General features: G+C 44.4%; 1 protein-coding gene across 1 annotated transcript in view; it reads right to left on the reverse strand.

Moving 5' to 3' along the window:
* Nucleotides 1–19554, reverse strand: part of FLT1 (fms related tyrosine kinase 1) — a 109684-nt gene that overhangs the window by 4771 nt on the left and 85359 nt on the right. Inside the window, exons 18-29 of the mRNA XM_026049819.1 lie at nucleotides 14653–14757; nucleotides 10832–10945; nucleotides 10090–10178; nucleotides 8557–8707; nucleotides 8039–8136; nucleotides 7375–7497; nucleotides 5870–5981; nucleotides 3989–4088; nucleotides 2331–2436; nucleotides 2106–2236; nucleotides 1557–1641; nucleotides 834–925 (exon numbers count right to left, since the gene is read on the reverse strand). Of these exons, the coding sequence (XP_025905604.1) occupies nucleotides 834–925; nucleotides 1557–1641; nucleotides 2106–2236; nucleotides 2331–2436; nucleotides 3989–4088; nucleotides 5870–5981; nucleotides 7375–7497; nucleotides 8039–8136; nucleotides 8557–8707; nucleotides 10090–10178; nucleotides 10832–10945; nucleotides 14653–14757 (1306 nt within the window). The remainder of the gene's footprint in view (nucleotides 1–833; nucleotides 926–1556; nucleotides 1642–2105; nucleotides 2237–2330; nucleotides 2437–3988; nucleotides 4089–5869; nucleotides 5982–7374; nucleotides 7498–8038; nucleotides 8137–8556; nucleotides 8708–10089; nucleotides 10179–10831; nucleotides 10946–14652; nucleotides 14758–19554) is intronic.

Genomic DNA, 19554 nt, shown 5'->3' on the forward strand with positions numbered 1-19554 from the left:
GACACCCAGAGTCGGGGGCAATGCAGCCCAGGCAGGGTGGCCTTGACCTAATGCCGGCCTCGGATGAATGATCTGCTGGGGCCGGGCAGCCCCCGGGCAGGCCGAGAGCAGCCTCACACGCCGCCCGCCTCGTACCGGCCCGGGAGCTGCGACACTGTCGGCACTGGGAAAACAAACACTTCCCATTCGCAGGGAGKTCATGTTGGAGCAGCACATTCCTCGGAGCAGCCCCCGCTCCCTGCTTGGGCAGCTGTCAGGAATTAGGYGGAGGAAGGTGGCTAATATATTAAAGCGCTTAAAGGCAGGAAGAGAAATGAGGCCCTCACATCCCTCTATTGTCAAGTTGCCACTTTAGCATCCTGAGCCCGTGGGCCTTAAATGGGCTACGCGGAGCTGAGTCATGGAAAAGAAGGGCAAAAAACAAGCCCTGGGAGCCTCGTCACAGCTGGGGTGCCCTTTGGGACACACTGAGAGAATTGAAATCCTCCTTAGCCACACGTCCCCCCCATCCCCTCACCAAGGGCTCGTTTCCTACAGCTAACGCGCCGCTGCCTGGCCTGGCACTAAGCGTGAGACCAGGTAGGTTGCTGAAGAGTGATAATAAATCATAGCAATGATGTTCCCCAGGGGCTTGGGGGTGATTTGTGATGTGTAAGGCGCAGGGAGGGGGGCTCTCATGGCTGATTGAACTACTCGGCTAAGCAGAACACACGTCAGCAAAAACGTTTGCTGAGACGGGGGCACCTTCTGTTAGGCCTGATTTAGTGCAAGGACTTTGGATCTTCCTTTGCCTGCTAACGTGTGAAGGAGAGGAAAGGGGCATGAATACAGACCCGAAGAGCGTCCGTCTCTGTTTGCTGTCTGTCCATGTGAAGCGTTTCAGTTCCTCTGAGGCCAGCACCATCCCACTGTCTGCCTGGTAATCCTGGAAGAAAGAAGAAAAGACTCAACCCTATTAGGTGTTAATTGTAGGAACTTACTTTTCTAATGAAGTCAATTCCTATCTGGTGAAATTCACAGCATTTTGGTCATTTCTGCTCAGAGATCTGTAAAACAGATCATTGCCTGCTTTAAGGGCCATGATACCTGGGAATTAATTAACTAATTAATTAATGCCAATACAGAGCATTAAATGTGTCTGCAAACAGGGTGAAGCTTACACAGTTTCCTCCAGTGACTGCCCCATGGCACCTCCCACAGTACTTGTTTTTGCCTTCATGTTCAGAAGGGCGAATCCAAGTGATTTTTAGTGGTTCTTCTACAATCCTAGGACCCAACTGGAGATGTTGGCAGCCATTCCTTGACCGGCTGTTGGCAGTGGCCATTTCTTAGCAAGGGAGGAGTGTTTGCAGCCCATGGCACAGCCTGTAGAGGACCCACCGTCACCCATTTGAAGGCCAATGGGATAACACCGTGCTGCAGGTATGGCTAATTCTGCACCGCACTGCAGCAGAGCTGGCAAAGCAGCAAAACACTGTCTTGGTCTTCTTTGTATGCAGCTGTCACGCATGTGGAAAGACAAGAATAATATATTATTTGTCCTAAGAATCACTTACATCAAATGCAAATGTTTCCTTGATGGGAAGCTCTTCAAATGTCTTTATGCGCTGCGGTGGTTTTAGTTTGAAAGTGTTTATGTATCTGTTCAACAGAAAAGGGAGAGAGGTTCCTTGTGAGAACATGAAGTGCAGTGCCTGGTTATTTCTCTTTTTCTTGAAGTATTTGCTCCACTGATCACCAAAGTATTTTATACAAATGGGRCTTTTTATGAAGACTTCACCTCATTCAGCAGCCTATCCTGGCTGCCCAGGCCCTTCAGCCCAGCCCCACAGAGGGCTCGCTGGGGCCAGCACCTGTGTGTGGGTGCGTGTAAAAGATAAGCTAGCATTTTGAAATTGAGCGAGAAAAAATATTTCTCATTCTTCTTTCTTACTATTATTATTTTTATTTAACATGTTTCAAACGCAGTACTAGAGATGTTGGAAAAATCAGGCTGTGTGCAGTGTTTCTGGCTGTTTTGTCACAGCCAGGCTCAAAGCAGGYAATGCAACAAGCTGCAACACAGAACAAAGAAGCGAGCCCTGTCCTTGTCTTGCATCTCTTACCTGACATTTTCAGTGCTTCCACAGTTTGAGCTTGTAACAGATGTGTTTTCGTTGCACAAAGAAACAGGCGCAGGCGGAAACACGCTTTCACTTGTAAATATGGTGTTCAGGGGTATGTAGTCTTTGCCTTCCTAAATGCACACAAAGAAATCAAAGCATTATTCCTGAGAACGTGCACGCCGTAGCCCTCGCTGAGGCCAGGACACCTGGGTATGTGCTTGCTACCTGTTGCACGCTTGCTTGGAGCAGGTCCCCCAGCTTTGTCACCAGTTCGGAGAACCGCGGTCGCTCATTGGGATCGCTTCGCCAGCAGTCCAGCATGATTTGGTAGCTACGACAGCCGAAGAAAAGGAGCACGTGGTGGGTGAAAGCTCAGTGTGATGCAAGGCAGCTCAGCGTCTGCCAGCACATCCACATCTCCACAGGGGTTGTGGARTCTCCTTCTCCGGAGATCTTCCAAACCYGCCTGGCTGCCATCCTGTGCCCCGTGCTCTGGGTGTCCCTGCTGGAGCAGGGGGTTGGGCTGGATGATCCTTAGAGGTCCCTTCCAGCCTCAACCAGTCTGTGATTCTGTGACACCAGCAATAACRGTAACTCCTGAGCTGGGATGATTTTACAGAGATGTTCCCCAGCACTGCTGAGGCTTCTTGCTAAAGTAAAAGAGTTTTCAACAGCGGTTTTCAACAAAAAGAAAGCAAATGTTTCCCACAGGACACCAGGAAGCCCTCTTCAGAAGAATAATTTAGCCTGCTCATCATTCTTTCTTTTTTTTATTCCTAATTAAACACTAAGCCTTTGTATAAAACATCTATTAACTGGCAGTGTTTAAGTTAAGGCATCCTAAGATGACTTATATGAATGTGTCACTTCCTTGTATTGGTTGAGTCTAGCTTTCCTTCCTGCAATAAAATATGTGGAAGAGAGAAAAAAGAAAAAGAAAATAAAAAAATAAAAAAAAAAGCTCTTATCAACTGACTCTAGGATAATAAAATTAGCCAGTGGATAACACTCCCCGCTACGGTGCGGCTGGCTCGCATCCTTKTGCTTCCTCCAGAGTGTTATTTTTGGGAAGTGTTACTATTTAGAGCCATGATGTAGCACTCAAAAAGGCACCAGAGATGCCTACGTGTATTTAATTCTGCCTGACGAGGTAAAACACACGTTAGATTTCCTAAATGCCACAGGCGGCCCTGTCGCACGGGAGCCTCTGGGGAGGCCCAGCCGCTCTTCCTAGCAGGATGCATGGAGCGGCCCATGGAGCTGCTGGACGCCCAGGCCAGAAACGGTGCAGACTGGGCGGTTTTGGAAGCTGCGGGTCCCTGTCCCCTTCCCCGGCCATCAGAGGCCGTCTCCAGGAAAGGGTGGGCCCGCAGCGCCACCATATTGGCGAGGAGGCCGTCGGTGTCACTTCCTAAGCGAAGGAAACGCTCCTAACGCCGCATTCCTCCAGCACTTAYCACCGTGCATGTCAACGGATAATAAACTTGGATGGGAATGAGAAACCTTCCTCCGCTGGGTTGTTCTTTGGCCTGTGGCTGTCCTGGTGCTTCCCCCGAGCTACTTAGGAACAGGCCTCTCCATATCCTAAAGCAGAAGCCAGGTGGCTATGAAGGACTGGAGACACCGACCTCCTTGTGCCCGGCCTCTACCCATGACCACAGTCCCATGTCCAGCCCTGGGTACAGCCTCCATAGTGGGTCACCCCCTTTGCCTCCATGGGCAAGGAACAGGATTTCAACAGGAAGATTTGAGGCCACGGTGGGTTATTTCTTCTTATGTTTGTGCAAAAGATTCTTTGCAGAGACCCCCATGCCAGCCGACCTGCAAGGCAGCGAGGAGGGGAGAGGTGCAGCGTTCCCAGCAGGCAGGGAAAAGCAGCTTACATTTCTTCTGTGGCTTGCTCCGGCGCCCGCATCCGCGTGCCTTCTTTGAGCCTGCTGCAGAAATCCTCGTCTATCTGGACTCCGGGGTAAGGGGAGGCACCTGGGAACGGCAGAGAAAGGAGGTTCATGAGCTGAGGGGGAGAACATCCCTGCCCTCGAGGTGGACATGGTGTTAACTGGGTAAGATGCTATGGGAAAAACCAGGGGKTTCCCAGGTAAAACCAGGTAAATGGTGGATTGGATGCTCCACGTCTACTTTTGATACTGCAAACCTGGGCCTTGGGCAGCAGCAGCAGGGCATTTACCCAACTAAATGTTGAAAATAAAAATGGATTTGGCTTAAAAATGATCCCTAAACAAAATCTGAGTCTCTGTGCAACTCTTCGTGTTTTGGATGACCCTGAATTCTAGCAAGCATGGTATTAACAAATCCCAAATGCCCAACAGCTGCTCAAAAAATAATTAAATAATGGTTTAAAATCAAATCATAGTGCATCTGCATTATTTCTCTAGCTTCTGCACTCTTAAGATTATCAGCCTGATTATGCCGTACGCCTTTTTTTTTTTTTCTCCCAACTGATCCAAGAGCAAAGCGAAAAGAGAAAGAACAACAGCAGCAATAAAAAAGCAAGAGTCAGTCCCCAGGTTGCAGCAGCTGGGACTTTAAGGAAAAAAATAGCTGAGATTGTGAGGTGCACCGTAAAATCCGGCGAGCTGGCAGCGTGGCCAGCAATGTGCCTTTGCACTAATAAATGATGGATTGTGCTGGGGATTGTACAGTATTGTTTCCTCCGCCGTTCTCCCCTTTTGTCAGCCTCGGCGCTGAACCCAATTAAGATTCTTCTGTTATGACGGTCATTGTTGTTCCCTTCCAGTGGACATTTTGCATCCTGCTTCTCCGGTGTACAAAAAAAAAAGGGGGAAAAAAAAAAAAAAAGGAAAAAGGCCATGCTGGGGGTTTGGATTTTGGATTCCACGCTCCAGTTCTCCCGGTGGCAGCATCTGGCTCGCGGTTTCCTCGCGGCCGCCGCGCGGCTCGTGCGCAGGGTGGAAGGGGAGGGAGTCACACGCGCTGTCACACTGCCCGCCTGCCCGCAGCACATTGCGAGGTGTCCAAAGAGCTGCTCGTGCTGCCAGCTCGGTGCTCCCTTGCTCCCGCGGAGGAACGGAGCAGCTTCTGAGGGATGGCAGCGTCCACCCAGGTAGAGAGGGTGGCCTCTGAGCCTTGGATTTAGGGTCAGCCCTTGTTCCCTTGCACACTCAGTGCCACAGTCACACACCTGAGTGCGCTGCCTTCCTTCGAGCAAGAGCTGTCAGCCCTGGCTGCCGCTTGCACCTGCAAATCTGCCAGAATTGGGAACCCTGGAGTGCGGAGCCTTGGATGCGCAAAGCTGGGTAAGTCCCACAGGCTCCTTGTTGCATTGCAAGACCTCAAAAATTTGCTGTATTTTCTCATCAGATGCTGAGGCCATCCATAACCCCGAGCTCCATCCGTCAAGCACTGAGACTGCCCAGGCCGCTGCCCTCGGTGCATCCACACCGAGGGTTTCTACAGCAGGGAGATGGAAATTTAAGCCTGGGTCATGATAGAAACAGGTGCAAAAAGCTCAGATAATTTTGTCATTCATTTAGCTGGGCAAGGTTGTTCTCTCCAGTGGTGTTACAGGCATTAAACTTCTCATTTCACTGTGATACCCACAATTTCCCCCTCTATCCCCACACTCCACTGATGCCTGATTTAGTTTTTTCCTTATTCAAGCCATGACAAAAAAACCTTTACAATTAATGGATGTTTTTCCACAGACTGAAATGATCATCAGGTCAAGTCCTTGCTGCAACCCTCTTCTCTGCTTGCATCCCCCAGCATCAGATGTAACGTACCCAAGGAGAATATCTCCCACAGCAATACCCCATATGACCACACATCGCTTTTTGTATTGTAGATTTTATCAAATATGGATTCTGGAGCCATCCACTTGAGAGGAAGCCGAGCCTGAAACGAAGTGGAGAAACCTTACTATTATTTTCAAAGACTAAAAGAATTTAATCGTAGCCGAATCAACTATATATTGTTATATAAATAATTACCATTTAAGAAGGAACCCGTGGGATTTCTTTACMGACAATAAACTCACAGTCATTCAGACCCTACCTTAACAGATTTTCAGAATAAAAGGCTGTTTTCCCCTTCCTAAATACATTTTTAACATATGTGTTCCAAAAAAAAAAAAAAAAAGAGGAGGGGGGAACTGTGATAAGAGTGACTAGACCTTTCTTTTCTTTKCAGTGTTCAGGGAATAAGGCAGAACTGTTGTCTCTCACCAGACTAGGGAGAAAACCCTACCCCAGCTGTAGGTTTTGTTGTCATAGTATCAAAAATGGGCAAATTTGCAGGCCATCTCTTCCAGGACCACATCAGCAACCCATGCCATCCCCACAGCGCATCTTGTGAGAGTCTCCTGAGCATCACCCAAGTAAGGCGAATAACATAATAATGGTTCACAGCTTTTATGCAGTGCTCTAAGACTTTAAAGCTCTTTGAGAGGAGGGAGTAGCTGGCAGATGAGTGAGACATCCAGAAGGAGGTGCTCTGCATGAATCCCAATTCCTCCCCAATTTCCCTGGACATCTGTGGGCACAGGCACATTTTGCTGATCTGGAGTTCATTGCAGACCCATGGAATTACAGTCTGCTATTTACTGCGAGAGTGAGAAGGTCAGATAGATTCCGAAGGAAGCAAGTTTTTCTGGTCTTGAGCCATTCTTGGCTCACAGTGTGGATACATGGGGAGATACACACCTTCTTCTGCAGGGACAAAGCTCCATCTGCATGTGAGGAAGAACTTCTTCACTGTGAGGGTGACAGAGCCCTGGCACAGGCTGCCCAGGGAGGTTGTGGAGTCTCCTTCTCTGGAGATCTTCCAAAGCCGCCTGGCTGCCACCCTGTGCCCCGTGCTCTGGGTGTCCCTGCTGGAGCAGGGAAGTTGGACTAGATGACCTCTGGAGGTCCCTTCCAACCTCAACCATTCTGTGATTCTGTGACTCATTTCCAAAAGGCAGTTCACGTACTAAGGGCCAAGAAATTACTAAGGGCCAATACTTACAAGCGCACTGCAGTGCCAGCCAAGAAATAAATATGTAAAAATGTCCAAAGTCTTGAAAGACGAGAACTGTGAAAAGGTTAGCATTTCCAGGCCTTAAGGTGGAGGAGAGAAATGCCTGCTGGATACACAAAGGCATCCGGCTTGCTCATCTTCACATAAAAACTGTGATAGCTTTCAAACTCTTTTAAGTTCAGGAAATGTAAAAGTCTACAGAACGTTTTGGTGGACAGCTTGAAATGATACGTTATAAACAACTGGATAAATAAACAGCATCTTGACTTACGTCTCCTTTTCTCACATAATCAGGATTCTTATAAATATCTCTTGCGAGGCCAAAATCACAGATCTTCACTACATTGTTCTCAGATAAAAGGATGTTTCTGGCTGCCAGGTCACGATGAATACACTATAATAAAACAGTTTCACAATCAAGCTGCATTTCCTTAATCCTGCCCACAAATTTCCTGACTCTCTCCCATATCCTTTTTGGAATTATTATTATTATTTGAGATATCAATGTAATATTTTTTTAGGGAAGTTGACAATAGTTTACATGAAGTTACTGTAAACAGTGGCACTTCTTTACAGAAAGTATTTCTCCAATCCAGAAAGTCATAAATATTGAAGCTCCTTGGTGTTTCTAGGGAAAGTACCGGGCTGTTTGGGGTGCCATAGGTAAGGCATGTAGAAACTGAAAAAAAAAAAAAAGGAAAACACCCAAAAGAACTTCTCTGAATGAATTAGCTTGACCCATTGCCTTCCACTGTAATCCTGTGTTTATGGAGCACGAAGACTCTCATAAACACACCGTTATATTTAGAACACCAGRAGGAAAACTGCTCTTCCTTTGGGACCTCTACCAAGGAAGGTGTCACTAAAATGTAGACATGATTTCACCTTCGAATCTGATTCTTCCGCAGCAAAAAAATCCCAAGCATAAAACTAACCTTTCTGGAGGACAAGAACTCCATGCCTCTGGCCACCTGAAAGCTGTAAGAAATCAGGTCTTCCATGGTGAGGGGCAGCTTGTAGAACTCGTTGGAGTCTGAAAACAGTTGAACGCACCGTTTGTTGTAAAGGTTGCCTGTAAGGCAGCTATTTTCCCCCTCTCCTACTGATCTTACTATTCCCATAAATCCAGTCTTTGTCGAGTAGTATTTGGAGGTCAACCCGCTGTCACGGGAAACAAAAATAGTGCTTGCTTTAAACCCCGCACTTTGGACACTGCTGTGTTTTCCCCAAAGATAAGGGGGCAGTCAGAAGAAACAATCACACATTTTCCTGTCAGATTTAGTAACCCTGGAAATAATCTTTTTTTAAATCTTCTACCCGCTAGACACGACCCTGTGAGTGTCTCCCACGGATGTTTATTAGGGTGATAAATGAGGAAAAAAATTTGAGGGATGCACAGTATGTTGTAAAAATATCACAGACCGCGTAGTGACAGGAAGGAATTAATACCTACCCTCCTCGTCCTCCTCCACATCGCTCAGGCTTTTATCTTCCTGAAAGCCCGAGCTTGCGACGCTCTCACTGCTGGTGACACTGCCCAACCTTTGTTTTTTGCCTTCTACCAGCTCCACATCCTTTTTCATTTGCTCTATTTGCACAGAGTCCTTCAAACAGAGGAGAAACAGCGGCCTCAGAGCTGCAAAGGGGCCAGGGTATGGACCAAACAAGACTTTTGCCTTATTTCTACCAGGAAAAATTGCTCTCCAGTGACATGTGCTAGCTGAATCTCCCACTTGGCTCACCAGTCTGGTCTCTCTGTGTTGAACTATGTCAAGTGTGGCCGCTGTGGGAAAACTGCCTGTCTTCCCACCACCTCTCTCCAGTGGCTCCATGACACAGTCAATGAGGATTTAATGGGAAACATGCAACACTCCCTGGAAAATGTTTTCCCACTGCTGCCTTGAAAGCAGCCTCACCGGTAGGCCATGTCTCTGCCCCTTCTCCCTTTCTCCTTGGGCCTTGGACACCTCAGCCTCCTGAGCCTACCACTCCATCCCCCTAGGCTAGACCTCATCCCCAGCAGCACCGGAGCACAGAGTCAAGGTGGCCCCTGACCAGAAGGGAAGTGTGTGAATGCTCATGGGAAAGGGTCACATTTGTGCTGCCCATGGAGCTGCTGATCCCCAGATACTGGCTGATCCACAAACAACCATATTTTGAAAGAGTTGTAATTTGTCATGTAGAGTCCAGTGARGACAACCTTGGGAATAGGCTCAGCCAGAGTCTTTTGAAGACAGAGGTCCTCCCAGTTATGCTCTACAGTAGAGTTTGTGAACTCTTAGGAACAAAAAATAAGAGCTTCTGAGTTTTTGGCCCAACAGAGTATGGGTTTTAAGGACGACAGTTCTAGCTCTAGGCTCCTCAACCCTACTTCAGATCCCTCAGTTCTTTGGGGGATTTTGCTGMACAAGCACAGACAGAACTGGCACACGTATGTCCAGCTTTGCAGTAATGAGCACAGAGATGATCTGATCCAGAGGGTTGTGGGATGTGAGGACAAAGCTCTAATTTCTTTTTATTCTTGATAGCCCTTCTCCTCACACAATAAGATTATTTGTAAATCTCTGAACATTAGGGTGTCTCAGAGCATTAGCTGTAAACGGCATTATCTCGATCATGTTCCCAGCGGTGCCGGATTCAGTGGGCAAAACCACTTCCTTCGGCTCCATTGACACAGGCCTCTGCAGTGACCCGAGCTCAGCAGGAATGGGTTTGTCAGCAGAGGGGAGAGAGCATGTGGGGACACTTTGGACTGGATTCATTTCCTCTCACTGGAGATGTCTCCAGTTGAATTAGTCACATCAGGCTCCTTGCACGCCTTGTGGAAAAAAATGAGCCCTTTCTTGGCACAATGTGTCCCACACCAAACTTTTAAAAGAGGTCAGGTGAACTGAACCCAAACCCACTTATTTCTCTCTTTTGGTTGTAAGAGCAGCTAAGGTGACAAGCTCAGAGGCTGACATCTACATTAAGGACATCTCCTTACCTTGCTGGAGCAGAAAAAATTCCTCTTGCTTTTCAGGTAGTTTGATAAATTCCCATACTTGCAGTATTCAACAATCACCATCAAAGGCCCTGGTAAAAAGGAAAATGCCTTTTGAGTAGCTTAAAGCAATATAAAGGAGAAAAAAATATATATTGAAGGCACTGGGCATGTTTCTGAAAATTAGAGCAGAGATCAATTTTTGAAATCTGGGTAATGAACATGGATTCACATAGGTGAGCATGGAACATGCTCCTCTTCGGAGCAATCTTAATGCAGACAGGAGTCCTTCAGACCACACATGCTTATTAAACTAAAATAGGTGACGTATCTGAAAGAAACAATATCTAAWATGAGGTCTTTAATTTTCTTAGTGAAATATATTGAAGGTTTTTACCAAAGTTGCCTTGTAATTCATCTTTCTGAGTCAACAGCTGATCACAAGGAACTCCTTGTTCCTACCCTTATCAGATCAGGTTTAATATAAGCTCAGCAAGGAGGTGAGAGAGAAAGGCCCCTAATTCACATTGATGTTAAATGTGAAAAAGAGCATTTAAATAGGGAAAAGGTTTAATCATTTTGTAGGATGACTAGAAATCTATTTTCCTCTCTTTGTCACCAAGTAGAAAAAGAGCTCTAATATTTCAACTCAGTAACTTCATCTTTCAAGTTAATGGACAAAAAACAATGTGGCCAACCAACGTGATTCACACCTATTTTCAGTGCAGTGCACACTTTCTTTTACCTCCATTTTTTGTGCAAGCTCCCAACAAATTCACAATATTGAGATGATGACCGATGTGGATCAGGATCTTCAGTTCAGTCATCAGAGCTTTGTACTCACTTGCTGTGGCCCCTTCTGCAAATGCAAAGTAAGGTAAATATGAAATGGCAATGTACTGGTCCTGCTGAGCTACACCRCTTCTTATCACCTTCCAATGGGATAATGCCTATTATTGGATGTACTTCCATGTGTCTTGCGTTCTTTTTCTGTTCCTCCCTGCTCAGCATCCTCTTATTTGCAATAAAACCCATAAAAAGAATTAGACACTCAACTTCCTCCCAGGAGATTCTTTTATATTTAGAACTGAGAGGTTTTTTTTTTTTTTCCACAGGAATAGTTTTGTAGTTTCAGCCAAAAAAAAAAATGAAAGAAAAAATATAAAAAGCTTTTCAAGACTTCTTTAATTAACTCAATCTAGGGTAGATTTCAGATGACTTGACTTCAGCCATTTCAAGGCTGAAGGTAAGGTACTAACCTGAGCTAATCAAGCTCTTAACAAGTTAGTGGCAAGAGCAAGGCATTTGCAGAGGTTGAGTTATCAGCTTTAGCCATCTACAGCAGGAAGAGATGAACCAGCCTTTGGTAATGTTTGTCTGATTCTGTGCATTATACAGGAAGCCTGGATTTTTTTAGCCTAGACCAGGCAGCTGAACTTTTAACCTATAGTTAGGTGACTAAATTTCACCGTACTAGTTGTAATTAATTGTAATAGATAATAGCAGTGATATAAGAAGGCCCACAACTAAACTCCAAAGTTTCTGTTTGGTGTCGAATGATTTTTAATTTCATTTTGGTAAGAAAACAAGAAAAAATAATATTGATTTGGGTAAACCTGGAAAGATTTTTTTTTTCAGTTTAGTGACAGTGAATAGCAGAAAGTGGAAATAACATGGAGGTAGGTCTTAAAAGGCTTGGTTTTAGCATCTGATGGGAAACCATTTGTTTGTTTGACTGGTTGTTTTGGTGACCCTACACAAAGCATGTCACAAACCCAGCAACACCCTATTCACCTTTATAGGTGGTGACATTCCTCTACCTCATGGTAATAAGGTGAGGACAAAGCCCCTGAATGGCTGTGATAATCCTAGATAATCTAGTGAGGATACAAAGAATGGGACAAGTCTCACCTAACTTCAGATGACAACAGGGAAGATGTCTACATAGTCATCGCAGGCTCTCTTCGCAGAAGAGCAAAATGTCATCACCTCAGCAAAAGAGTGTTAGGAATGCAACACACCCACTGGAAGAAGGGGCCTCTCCAGGGCACAGGATGGAAACCTTTCTCTTGGAGACATAATTAAACTGGCCACCAGATAAGCATTGACTTCTCACTTATTTGGAAATTATCTATGAATTAAAATGTATTTTAAAGTTTCAGATACATTCTAATCAGGATGTTTTCTGTAACTTTTCAAAGCTATGACCGAGTCCAGCACRGGGCTACGAGGATGATCAGGGGCCTGGAACATCTGCCCTATGAGCAAAGGCTGAGAGAGCTGGGCCTGTTCAGCCTGGAGAAGAGAAGGCTGAGGGGGGACCTGATCAGTGTCTATAAATACCTCAAGGGAGGCAGTGAGGAGGAGGGGGTGACCTCTTTTCAGTGGTGGCCGCTGGTGGAGCAAGAGGAAATGGCTGCAAACTGAAGCACCAAAAGTTCCACAGGAACTTAAGGAAAAAATTCCTAACAGTGAGGGTGCCAGAGCCCTGGCACAGGCTGCCCAGAGAGGCTGTGGAGTCTCCTTCTCTGGAGATCTTTAAAACCCGCTTGGATGCAGCCCTGTGCCCCATGCTCTGGGTGACCCTGCGTGAGCAGGGGGGTTGGACTGGGTGATCTCTGAGGTCCCTTCCAACCTTAAGCATTCTATGATTCTCTGATTCTATAATCTCCCCTGCACACATCTCACATTCAGCAGTATGAATCCAACCAAGGACCTCTTCTGGCTGCCTTCTGCTCCCATCTATTCCAGGGGCAACCCCTGTTGCCCTTACACACCTGGCTGGMACAGGAAGCCCACTGATATACCTAGAAAATTGGTAGACCTCTCTGCCAGCACATAAGCCTGTGTGTTGGCAAAGCAGTTCAGGTAGTAGKGGTCAGGCAGTGACCTAGGTGACAGATAGGCCACCTGTGGGGACCAGTGAGGCAGCAACAGGGGAAGCATCACAGATTGTTATTGCCCCACTGCTRTAGAAGGTCTGGACAGGAACTAAAGCTTTAATTCTCTCCCATTTTCCAAATATATCTGTTCATTTGGCACTAGCCAATGAGGCATTTTGGTGCTTTCAGAACATGGAAGGAGATGAGAGGTCTGTAACTGTCATCTGCTAGTTCCCTCCTTGGAGATGATCCTGGATATCAATCATAGTAGCAGGTACCACCTCCTCTTAAAGCATTTGACAAAATACTGCAGAGTGAGCTTTCTGGGTACAGTATCAATAAGGCACGCTCTAAAAGGAGCAAAAATGATGAAGCAATTTTAGTCTGGGTTCTGCAGTCCTGCACATGACCCTCCCTCGGCTTGCAATAACAAGTACAGAATTTCTGATAAGCAGACAGGCAGCATTGGAGCCCGGAGCCACTGGGTTAATGATACATATACTCAATCTATGTATAAATAAATGCAGCCAGCCGAAAACAAGAGGGATTCAGACTTTACCTACCCAACAGGGGAAGTGTCCTGGCAGAGAATGACTCTGAGAAGGATTCAAGGAGTAAGACAGATAAGCAATGCAGCATAAGCTCCCAGGGCAATGGAAAAATAAAAGCCAGATCTGATCCTTGGATATATAAACAAGGAAAAGCTAAAAACATGGGACTGGGTACCAAGAAGACTCTGCATTAGGGAATCGAGCCGCCCCTGCTGCAGGCTACTACCAAATATCATSCTGTTTGCTGACTTCCCAAGTGCCCTCTTCAAACTGATTAGGGTGTTCGTCCTTTCTGCTCCAAAGAGAAATGGGCAATGAGTGGCTGGAATATGATTTCACTGTAGGAAGAGCCCTGGTGCATGAAGAGCACTGGCAAATGCCTTGCACAGGCCAGGTCAGCATCCTCCCCACCATGCAAAGAGGCTGCGGATAATTAGGAAAGGACACACCTGCACAGCAATGCAAAGACTGAGACAACTCAATCTGTTCAGCTTTTTYGAAGGACCTTCATGAAGAAAAAAATTGTGGGCTTTATGTAATCTAATGGTCCTAAAGTTACCACCTTTAAAACTAAAGTTAGAACCAAAGTTAAAGCCAGATGCAGATTATGCATAAGGTACCCATTTTTAACAGTGGGATGATTAATCATTAAAACTGATGATCACAGGAAATAAGGAATCTTCCACCTAAGTGCTGTCAAATCAAGGTGGATGCCTTATGCTTCAGCTAGTTTTGCTACATGCTAAGTACAAGGTCAATATAACATAACGATGCACCAGAGAATATGCAGGAAATCTAATTATCCTTATGGAATCTGCAAAATTTAGTCTTCCATTCTGTCTAGTATTTAAAGTACTGGAACCATATTAAAAAAAAATAGAAAAAAAGCAATACTACTCTTTCTTTTTTTTTTTTTTTTTTTTTTTTTTTTTTTTTTTTTTGTAGTTCCACCATTTACCATTTCACTGGAAAATTTAAGTTGGCCTGAAACTTGGTGCACACGTTTTTGAAGCTTCGGAGATTTTATGGTATAGCATAGCATTACACAGTCTTTCTTTTGACAAAATCATATTAGAAGTGTGACATGATATTGATGAGCATCTTCTTTTCAGTGCAGCTTAGCAGCAAGGTACCTTTCAGCATTTTCACTGCAACTATTCTGCAAGTTGGTGATTTCTTAATTCCAAAAGCAGATGCTTGTACCACCTTTCCAAAAGCTCCATGTCCAAGTGACTTTCCTGAAAAGAAAGTAAATGGGACTGGTAAGAAAGAAATCTTATCAGCAAGTGATTTAATTGATAATGAATTGGAAAACATGTCCTGTGCTAAAAATATATTCACAAACTGCCACATCAGGTAGTTTTTTTTTTTTTCTTTTATTGAAAGAATAAAAGAAAATWAAAAAAAAGTATAAAGACTAAGCAGACAAACTGGAAGACAGTCACAGAGTCATGGAAGAGCATAAATGATATGATTAAAAGTGATGCTAAGCAAATGCAGCCATTCACACTGTATGTACACTGGCTTCCAACACTCTTTTTTCAATTTATCTTTGCTAGCAGAAAATGTTACCCCTCTTTACCGAGCACATTGCACCATGCAGCAGGCTGGGACAGTGCTAGGTGCGTTTGCAGCATATGGTGGCTGCTGCCTAAGCTGCAGATTGCTACAGACTTGGGTAATTTTCACAAGTGAAAACCTTCTTTCTCCCAAAATGTGCCTTAAGATAACCTTCATCCCAAGGAGACTGCAGTGCAGTCCGTGAATTTTGCCTGCAAACTCCTCATGCACTTCCCTGACAAGCTCCTGTGGTTAGGCAATGGCCAGAAACTACAAATCTGAGCAAATGAGGCCCTTAGCCTTGTGCAATGAGCTCTGAAGGGATTCAGTGAGACGAGACATGGAGTGACAAGGCATCGGTTATCTCATGATGGGTGTGATGCCTCCACACGTCCAAGGGCAGATGCTGACACGGCCACTGTGAGATCCTTATCATGCTGCTGCTGCTGCACAGACCTCAGGAAAAGCACCTAGAGGTCCCTGCGAAGAAACAGGTAACCTCAATAAAATCCCTTGATGAGCTTCAGTAAAATTGAATGTCCTTTTCCTGTATGCTCAGAATCAGGTTAGGCTCTTGGAGTATTATTACTATTTTTTAAAGTTTATGATGCTTAATGCCTATCCTATGATCTCTGCAGTCTCACTCTTGATTCCTTAGTGTTGGAAGCAGGGAATTTCTTAAAACTCTCACACAGACAGGCCAGACCTGTGGAGTTCTGATTGGAGAGATCTTGTCAGCATATTAACTAGCAACACATTTTAAATCCAAGGACCTAGTTTCTGCTTGTATTTTGCCTCCAGCAGAACTTAGGCATCTACTTGGCTAGCAAAAATAAACCACAGACTTTGTAGGGTAGAGAAAAAGAGCAGAAAATATGACTATATTTTTACACAAAACCATAGAATAATATGTGTCACTAAGGCCATATATATATCTCAGATATGCACATGTGACATAGCCATAATGATAGGACAATTTCCCTATGCTATGATAGACACAGGAAAACAGAACATCTTAACATCTTAGCAGAATCATTTTCAAAAGTGCCTCTTTGACCAGCTCTGACTCAGTCATCTATATTATCCAAAGCTAAGTGAGAGACGACTCCCATCCAGACACTCACAAGTGGACAAAAAGAACTGTCAGTTCTAAATTAAAATAAATAGACACTGCATTTTGTGAGTTATATATCTAAACTCTAATTCTCTGTCTGCTGCTAGAAGGCAAACAGCGTATGACATCAAGGCAATGATGGAAACATGAAGTGGAATATGCAAAACCAACCACCCCCTAGGATATTATTCACCCCCAGATGCGCAAAAGTGTTGCAACATTACAGAAAATAAAAGCCATGAATTTAAGCTATGTGAATGAAAACCATCAACAGAGTTGAGCATTGGGACCTGAGGGGCTTAGAGTTTGACATATAAATACAAGAGAATCAGCGCATATTTTAAAGGTCTACAAGTCACCCGCTCTTCCAGTTATTGCTTGTTCACTTAGGAGGCATATAAGAAAAGCAGTATTAACAGCAGGGTCTCAACTTTCTTGGTGAATTGGAGCTCCTAGTCCTTAGTGGACTGGCAGTTTGTGGTTTGTACGAGGTGAAACTACAGTCTGAGATAATGTAAAATTCACTCTTGTGTTTAATGCACAATTTTAATCTGTTTCCATTAGTGCTAACTTACTTCCCTCATCAAGATAGGCTACTTAGTCACTACTTGGAAAACATACCAGTTAGCTCATAAAGCTGCTAGCCTTTCATAAATGAGAATGAGCACTGGAAACAACACTTCCTTCTCTAAACAACAATTATGATTTAATGGGAAACTGCAATAACACTTGATGTATTGCTCTTTGTTGCTCCTCTATTGTTTTGGATCCTACAAAACCTTAGTGTAGAATAGGACCACTTTTCAGCATCAACAGATGGAGCTCCATGGTTGAATATGCAGATTGCACCCAGGGCAAACCCAGCTCTAACGTACTGTTCATGCAAAAGCTACTTATGGGTTGACACAAAAAGTAATTATGAACTTACTAAATAGAGCAATTAAATAGAAGAAAATGAAGATGTGCTGCCTTATCACAGACGTCAAGCAACTACAACATTTGGGTTTTGTGTAGCTCTCAGTTATGAAATGTTGCAGCATTTATATCCAGACCTGGGAAGCACAGAGCTCTCTTTAAACTTGCTGCACTTCATTTCAATTTCTTGGGACAATTCAAACCCATTAAAGTGAACAGGCCATTCAACTAAGGAGTTTTGAATCAGCAGGCTTTCATTTCAGGATTCTTAAATATGGGGCTGTACTTAAGCAGGTAAGTTGCTGGATTGGGGCATTAGGAAAAAGGACCAGCAGATATCTCTCTCCTTGTACGTGGGAAGGCAGAGTCTTAAAATGTGTATTTGTTGCTGTGTTCCTGTGATGTAGTTTGAGTCATGTAGCTTTCCCCATAGTGGAAACTTCATATTTTCCATTATGTTAAATAGAAAGCTCTCTGCATCAAGAGCAAAGAAAAACAGGCTGATTTGTGTCAGACACTGGATCTGCAGGGTGTTAGAAGGCAGCAGAGCTCAGGGTGCTGTTTACCCCTTCAGTGTTTGTTATCTTCCTGGAGCCATGCAGCAATAATCCTGCAAGCTCCTGTGCCACAGCTTCAGCAGGGTATGAGCTCTCACCAATTATGAGTCAAACCCAACTGTAAGGTGAGAAATACATGGTAGATAAACACTTTTGTTGGACTATAGGCTTATACCCAGCCAYACAAATATGATTTATAGCACCATAATGTTTCTGTCTTATGAATAGATGACATTTTGATCTTGTTCACAATAACCTAAACTGGATGATCACATTAATCTAAACTGAATGATAATTATCCTGGCTTCAGAGGTGCCCATATGAAATTTTCTGTGAGTCTGTAGCTCTTATGGATGAAGGGGAAATCATGTTATATAAGCATTGCATCACACCAATGGGCTGTGTGCATGTGTGCATGAGGAACATAGAAAGCTGAGGCTAAAAGGCTAGAGAGTTACATTACAAAGGTTACAGTAAATATGTATCCTTGAAGATAAATAATGGAAAAAGAAAAACAAGCCTATCAGATGCTGGAAGGATTTGCATTTCTAAATAAAAATATGCTAAAAGAATACATAGAACCACATTTTGTGTTTGTGAGACACTAATCCTAGGAGGCTGCCAAGGTTATGCAAAGACTGAGCCAACTGCCATGTAAGCAGGACTTGCACTGAGCTAATCTAGCATAGTGCACATACCCAGCTTCTCAGAATCTGGTTTTCATTCATTGTCAGCATTCTTTGCTTGTTTACACCAGTTCTTCCACTTTTAACTTGTCCTCAGGTCATTGTTCCTCACCTCCAAGCTCTAAATACAAACCCTGCAAGATCCAGGTTTTTCTTAATGTTTACGTTCTGTTTCTGCTTTTTTTAAAAAATTTATTTATGTTTTTCTGTGGGATTTACACACAAATAAAATGCATATAAAGCAGAGATCACATCGTCTGCACATTGAACTCTTGATCCATCACTGAAGGAAAGAAGACACTCAGAACAAAGTTATGCTTCAGCATTTCCAGAAGTGTGTGGGAAAACTATAATTAGTAGCCATATATTTCAGCTCTCCTTATCCATATCTGATCACCTTATGACTTCTACTGAGCAAATTAAACGTGATCCCAACTGCATGTGTGTTTTGATCACCTTCTGTCCCTGATCCCTGGAGGACAGGAGGAATCTGTTACAGTCCCCGTCACAAAGCTGGGATTTTCTAGCCCTGGCTGTACAACTGCATGCCTGAAAGAACAAACAGCACTATTGCAACAGCCTATCACTGATATGTTAATGTTAACCTCTTGTTAAAAGCTGTGTGGTTTCTGGAGAGATGCCGCAACTCCCAAATCCGGTCCTGACTCTCCTGGCCTTCCAGTTAGCACCACAGTAGAGTAACCGAGTCAAAAAGGCTTTCAGACCCATGCCCTTTACTCAGGGGTCTGTAGGCAAGCTACCTGCAGGCTGAAAGTTTCCATCTTTACTTATGCATGGACTTTTGTAGAGCATCCTTGCACTTGATGCTGCACCAACAAGGATGACTACGAATCTGCAGCGCAGAGGGAAAACAAAGAGTGGCTTGGAGAGAGGAGGAAAGGAAGAAACACTGAGGGCTACAGGAAGATCTATGAGGATCCATTTCTGCAGTGGCCTTTTTCCAAGTGAGTACTTAATTAGTTTACATGGGAAGAAACTTAGAGTCTGTGCCAAAGGCCAGGCTCCTGGCTCTGCAGAGAGAAGCTGCCAGGTCAAGGGGCCGATAGGAACCTCTGCAATGGCCCTGTTTTGATTCCCTGCCGTAAGCAACTCAGTTTGCAAAAAAAATACAGAGCAGTGATTACTGGCTGTATATTAGTTTTCCTGTCTGGAGTCTGAATACACATATGGAAAGTGAGATAG

The sequence above is a fragment of the Nothoprocta perdicaria genome, unplaced genomic scaffold, assembly GCF_003342845.1.
Source record: "Nothoprocta perdicaria isolate Ctin4 unplaced genomic scaffold, notPer1 scaffold_62, whole genome shotgun sequence".
Taxonomy (NCBI): Eukaryota; Metazoa; Chordata; class Aves; order Tinamiformes; family Tinamidae; genus Nothoprocta; species Nothoprocta perdicaria.